This window comes from Chlorocebus sabaeus, chromosome 29, assembly GCF_047675955.1.
Source record: "Chlorocebus sabaeus isolate Y175 chromosome 29, mChlSab1.0.hap1, whole genome shotgun sequence".
NCBI lineage: Eukaryota > Metazoa > Chordata > Mammalia > Primates > Cercopithecidae > Chlorocebus > Chlorocebus sabaeus.
The window spans coordinates 23,524,616-23,531,111 of NC_132932.1; the positions used below are offsets into that span (position 1 = coordinate 23,524,616).

At 41.2% G+C, this 6,496-nt stretch overlaps 1 protein-coding gene across 9 annotated transcripts in view; it reads left to right on the plus strand.

Annotated features, from left to right (window-relative positions):
- Window positions 1-6,169, plus strand: part of ADAMTSL3 (ADAMTS like 3) — a 402,196-nt gene extending 396,027 nt beyond the window's left edge. For 4 of the 9 annotated variants that reach the window (XM_007990199.3, XM_037987797.2, XM_037987795.2 and 1 more), the window contains 2 exons: window positions 3,106-3,337; window positions 4,091-6,169. In XM_007990199.3, coding sequence (XP_007988390.3) covers window positions 3,106-3,337; window positions 4,091-4,183 — 325 coding nt within the window. In that variant the 3' untranslated portion in view covers window positions 4,184-6,169. Of the gene's footprint in view, window positions 1-3,105; window positions 3,338-4,027 lie in introns of those variants that run through there. The other 5 variants (XM_007990200.3, XM_037987796.2, XM_037987799.2 and 2 more) reach the window with 4 other exon arrangements.
- The last annotated feature ends 327 nt before the right edge of the window (window positions 6,170-6,496 follow it).

Below are 6,496 nucleotides of genomic sequence, written 5' to 3' on the forward strand. Positions count from 1 at the left end.
AGAGCAAGACTCTATCTCCAAAAAAAAAAAAAAAAAAAAACACACACGCTCAAGTCCTACTTTTCTTCACAGCCTCATCCATATCTCATGCTGTCTCACTCTTCATGTTCCAGCCACACTGTCCTTCTGTCAGTTCCTTAGATATGCCACATACTTTCCAATCAAAGGTAGCAAAAAATAAGAGGCAGAAAATATAATACAGAAGATAGTGTAGAAGGAGCTATCAAGAGGCTCAAAATCTGATTAAACTGGGTTTTAGACCAAGAGATATGAAAATTAAATGAAAGGGTAGACTTTTTTTTAATAATGGAAGAAAAATCCTAGAGCTGGGGGTGAGTCACAGTGGTGGGGAGTCAAGTTACCATTCATTTTCTGTTTTATTTCTGTTTCCTCCAGGATTGGCTGTTCTGTTTTTATAACCTGGTGCTTTTCTTTCATACTATTGTATTTTTTCCTCAGATGTCTGGTGGTTTATGGATGAGGGATAAAGTTGGTTAGTATAGAGAGCTGTCGAGGGTTTCTTCTGCAGTATTTTAGCCCCCTTTTTCCCACAGACCTCTTCTGCTAGATTGGGTTATGACCGTGGGCTCTCTGTAGGTAGGTGAGGTGTTAGATCTCACTTTTGAGTGGGTGGACAGGAAGCAATGGAGACCCCCCATTTGCCATAGTAGGACCTCAGGAAATGTCAGAGAGTGTTGTAGAGGGAGTAGCATTAGTGGCGTGGGTGGAGGATCAGTGGTGGGCAGGCAGTCTGCTAGTGTTTACTATACAACCCTGGGAAGGTTTTGGGAGCTGTGGCTTCCACTGAAAAGTTGTAGAGGGAATGGGAATTGTCAGGGTAGAGCTAGCCCAGACTTATGGCAAGGTGACAACATGAGGACCTACAGAATGCTGAGGACACAGAAAGTCAGTTTCTCAAAGTGGTGATTTCTAACCTCTGAAATCAGAATCACCTAGGAGATTTCTGTAAAATAAAGATTATTGGGACTCACCTCAGACAGTGAATCAGAACCTTCATGAGATTTCCTGGCCATCTACATCATTTTAAAGCTGTTTGCTTCTGCCTGCTTCTAATAATCAGGCAGGCTTGGGATCTACTGCCCTCAGAATCAGCAGTTCCATCTGGCTGATGGTGAAAGGAGTTACCTGAGGCAGAAGTGGAGCCAGACTGGATAGAAGTGAGAAATTGAAAAAAGCTAGTAGAAACAGGATTTCTTTATGATTTCTCACTCATGCTTCACATAGAAAAACACATGAACTCCAGTTATGTGCATAGTGTGGATGCCCATACTGCATTCACCTGGCTCAGGTGTCCCTGTCCTGAGTCCTGTCCCTGGCCAGGAGGAAGTTATGCCCTCTACTGGACAGACCTTGCTTTTTATTTATTATTATTTTTTCTACTGTATACGTAGTGACCAGCCTCTGAGCTTTCCTGGGCTTCAGCTTCTGTGTTGGTCCATAGCTCCATGTGCCCCTCTCATTCTTTGTATTTAGAAAGCTCAGTAGTCCTGTCTGACTTCCCACTGGCCCTGCCTTTTCATCGAAGCAAAAGGGGCTGTTTTACAATCCTTTGGGCTGGAAACGAAAGTCAAATTGGAATGATTTATGCAAAGAGGGTGAGGGATTTATTAATAAGACAAGACCACCCAAAACTTGCGCACAATAATTTGGTATTCTTTTAAATATATTATTTGAATATTTGTTCAAGCTTCTTAAGTGGAAAGCTGATCTCTGTATAGGGATGGTTGAGGAGTACTCAGTCTCTTCTCTGTTGTTCAAAGTGACTCAGTTTTTGGTCCCTAAGATTCGTACCCACTGGGGAAAACAAAAGCAGCTAACAGGACACCCACCTCTTCCATAAACCATATAAACAGTTTGGCGGGACAGTACTGTGTTAAGTAAACCCTTTGATAGCGTCTCCCCCTACTGGCTAATCAAAGGATTGCTTCCAACTACAGGCAGTACTCTCAGAGTTCTGGATATCACACATTTCTCCATTTTGTTACATTTCACGTAAAACACTCCTTATGGATTTATGTGCCCTGATAAGGAACCTTTAATAGGATAACAAAAATGTCTCATAGAATCCAAAGGGAGAACAGGGAGCATGCAGTCAGACCTCAGGAAGGACTACAACTAAGAAACGGGAAGTCTTTTTTTTTTTTTTTTCTCTTCTCTCATCTCTGCAGTTCTGTATGTTTCTGCTTCATTCTTTGCTCCTTATGAAAACTGTTTTTTTCTGTATTTCTGCCTGATGTGGCAGAATATCACCTCCTACTACTCCAAGCTTCAGGTTTACATGCCTGGTTCCAGCAACCTCCAAATCCTAAGAGAAATACAGTTCTTCAACCAGCTCAAGTTAGGGCCTCTTCCAGTCATCTTTGGGACTGGGAAGACACTCTCAGGCAGTGCAAATATGTCTTCAGGAGCCCTGCCTTAGGGAACAAGGGCAGATACCCCAAAGTGGGTCCACTAAGTTGACTCTATCTTCTTTAGCAAATGTCTTTTAAAAAATCAGAGGGTATTATCTTTCCATTCTGTTTTAAAAGGCAAGGAAATCAGAGATAGATTCTTCTTCTCATATGCTCTTCGGTAGTTTCTAACTGCAAGTCTCGGTGTGACCTAAATGTAAAAAAGAGTACTTCTTTTAGCAGACTAGATTGCTCACATAAAAAGTCATACACCACAGTATGTTTTGAGCACTTATAAACGGAAAATTGAAGCCTTGTGAATGAATTTGAGGTGGCTTATTGTAGATCATTATAGTAAATAATTCTTTTCCTTGCCAGAATTGATTTCTTCCATCTAGTCAGGATGTGTGTGCCTTGACTTGGTGTTGGAAGTCAGTGGAAACACATGGTTTGCTTGTCATGCCCTCTTCGTCAGAGCACACCTAAGCAGGTGCGCTCTGCCCCAGGCGGTGGAGAATGTTGTTACTGTCGTTCTAGACTATCTGGCATAAAAGCAGAGGAATGTCTTGGTCTTAGACTCTCCATCCAACCTTTAATACATAGAATAGAGAGTAAGGTAAAAGGCTTGGTCCCAGCAAAAAGTTACACCCTGCCTCTCCTATTTTTTGTTTTTCTGTTTTGTTTTTCACTTCAGACCCGCCTTAAGAAGGAACTGCACATCAGGGGCCTGTGATGTGTGTTGGCACGCAGGCCCTTGGAAGCCCTGTACAGCAGCCTGCGGCAGGGGCCTCCAGTCTCGGAAAGTTGACTGTATCCACACAAGGAGTTGCAAACCTGTGGCCGAGAGACACTGTGTGCAGAAGAAGAAACCAGTTTCCTGGCGGCACTGTCTTGGGCCTTCCTGTGATAGTACGTACTCCTCCCAGGTATCTCCACCGCCCCAGAGGCCTTGATGGCATCAGATCCTGATGACACCATCACTGCACCAGACCCTGCTAGTGATTACCTCATCAGTGTCCCATCCGAGGGGTTATTCAGAATGGATTTGGTAGCTTGGGACATCAGGAGATGAACTCCTCTATGTGGGTACAGCTCCATGTTCTCTAGAGAAAAAACAGTTAGATTAGTAGCATGCCGTCATCATTGGCTTTCTGACAAGCACTGGCCATCTCTCTGCACACTTCTCTTCTGCCTGGTAGTCTTATGTACTAAGACAAAGATTCCATGGATGGGCTTGGATAGGTATGCCGTTGTCCTGAAATAATATGTAAAAATTAATTGTAGGTTTATTTTTCTAGGGAGCAGGTGCATAGCTTTCATAAGTTTTTCAAGGAGTCCATGACCCTGCAAAAGTTAAGCATTGCTGCTCTGAGCACTCAAAGGAGCAGCATGGGCCAGAGGGACTGGGAGGGCCCAGAGAGCAGTGAGAGGTCACTTGGCTGAGCGGAAAGGGAGTCCAATGCCTTCTGACTCCCTTGCCAAACAACGGCCCTAACCCAAAGCTGGTTTCTTCACCTCACTCTGTGATCTCAATTTATGGCTTTTCATAAAGTCAAATAATTTTTAATCAGGTCTCTAATACGCTATATATTACAGATATTTTTTCTTTTTTGCAGGAGACTGCACAGACACAACTCACTACTGTATGTTTGTAAAACATCTTAATTTGTGTTCTCTAGACCTCTACAAACAAAGGTGCTGCCAGTCATGTCAAGAGGGATAAGCCTTTGGAGGGGTCACGATGCTGCTGTGAAGATAAAAGTAGAATATAAAAGCTGTTTTCCCCATGTCATGGATTCAAAAACATATATTTCTTAAAAGACTAGATTCTATGGATCAAACAGAGGTTGATGCAAAAACACCACTGTTAAGATTAAAGTGAAATTTTCCCATGGTAGTTTTATATTCCAATTTTTTAAAATGATGTATTCAAGGATGAACAAAAATACTATAGCATGCATGCCACTTCTCTTGGGACCTCATCATATCAGTTGAATCAAGAAATCACCAAGATTATGAACGCATCATCATGTGCTGCCTCTTTCCTGTGATTTGTAGACTAGCACAGAGTGGTACATCCTAAAAACCTGGGAAACACAGCAACTGATGACTTCCTCTTCTCTCAAGTTGCAGGTTTTCAGCAGGTTTATAAGGTATTCGCATTTTAGAAGCTCTGGCCAGTAGTTGTTAAGATGTTGGCATTGATGGCATTTTCATAGATCCTTAAGTTTAGTCTGTGAAAAAGACACCATCTGTCTGGATAGGCTGTCACACTGACTGACCCAAGGATTCATGGAGGCATGGCATCTTGTCCTTGCTTTTAGAACACCCACGGAAGAAAACACAGAGTAGATACTGCTGCCAGTTGTACAACTACAGAAATCTATCTATGACCAAATGAGGCATCTTGGAAGTCAAAGAAGAGGGGAAGTTAACCTTTTCTACTGATTTGGTAATATATTCAAAGCTTTCTTTCAAGAGCTGTGAATGACACTTTTTCTAAGCACTATTCTATTGCGTACAAACAGAAAACCAAAGCCTTATTAGACCTAATTTATGCATAAAGTAGTATTCCTGAGGATTTTATTTTGGAAAATGTATAAGAAAGTAATCCAAATAAGAAACACGATAGTTGAAAATAATTTTTATAGTAAATAATTGTTTTGGGCTGATTTTTCAGTAAATCCAAAGTGAATTAGGTTAGAAGTTACACTAAGGACTAGGGATTGGAGCCAGGATTTATTTAAGATTTAGGGGAAAGAGTAAGGGTTAGTTTCAGTTTTAGGATTAGAGCTAGAATTGGGTTAGGTGAGAAAGGAAGTTAAGGTTAAGGCTAGAGTTGGCTTTAAGGGTTAGGGTTAGGAATAGGTTGGGTCAAGGTTGGACTGGGTTTGACTGGGGCCAGTGCTGGTGTTAGTGATAGTGTCAGGATGGAGGTTAGGTTTGGAGTAAGTGTTGTTGCTGAAGTGGGTTCAGGCTAGCACTAAACTGAAAATTCTGAAGCTCATTTGGTTATGGGGTCTTCCCCATGTATACTACCAGTTGTGTCTTTAGATGGCACACAAGTCCAAATAAGTGGTCATACTTCTTTATTCAGGGTCTCAGCTGCCTGTACACCTGCTGCCTACATCTTCTTGGCAACAAAGTTACCTGCAGCAGGCTGTGCTGGGCCTAGTCCCTGGTCGGTAATAACTGAACAGTGCATTTTGGCTTTGGATGTGTCTGTGGACAAGCTTGCTGAGTTTCTCTACCATATTCTGAGCACACAGTCTCTTTTGTCCTAACTGCAGCCTCACTGACACTGGGATGAGCACTACTGTATGTGGAGGGTTTGGTGATTGGGAATGGATGCGGGACAGTGAGGAGGACACACCAGCCCATGAATTGTTAATCATCAATCACATTTGATTGTTGAAGGTTATTAAATTAAAAGAAAGATCATTTGTAACATACTCTTTGTATATATTTATTATATGAAAGGTGCAATATTTTATTTTGTACAGTATGTAATAAAGACATGGGACATATATTTTTCTTATTAACAAAATTTCTTATTAAATTGCTTCACTTTGTATTTAAAGTTAAAAGTTACTATTTTTCATTTGCTATTGTACTTTCATTGTTGTCATTCAATTGACATTCCTGTGTACTGTATTTTACTACTGTTTTTATAACATGAGAGTTAATGTTTCTGTTTCATGATCCTTATGTAATTCAGAAATAAATTTACTTTGATTATTCAGTGGCATCCTTATAAATGTAGGCAGCTTATGTGTGTTATTTTTTGGTAGCCTGGGGTCTTGTCATTGTGGCTGCCCCTTTGTCAGTCTAAGAGCAACCCCAGTGGGTTTGATTCCCTGGACTGTCCTTCGGAGTGTGGATTACAAGACTCAGAGCAGATATCACAAAGATTCACTCTAATGCTCTCATTTTACTCACTTGCATAGTGTGAATCATATTTTAAAAAATCTCAAGAGCAGCAGAAGAAAGAAGTCCCAAGCAGACAACCTGAAACAGGTATTGAAGTAAGTGGTAGTTGGAAGAGCAAGAGGTACTAATAGCCTTTTAATTTTTTACAGACTTTT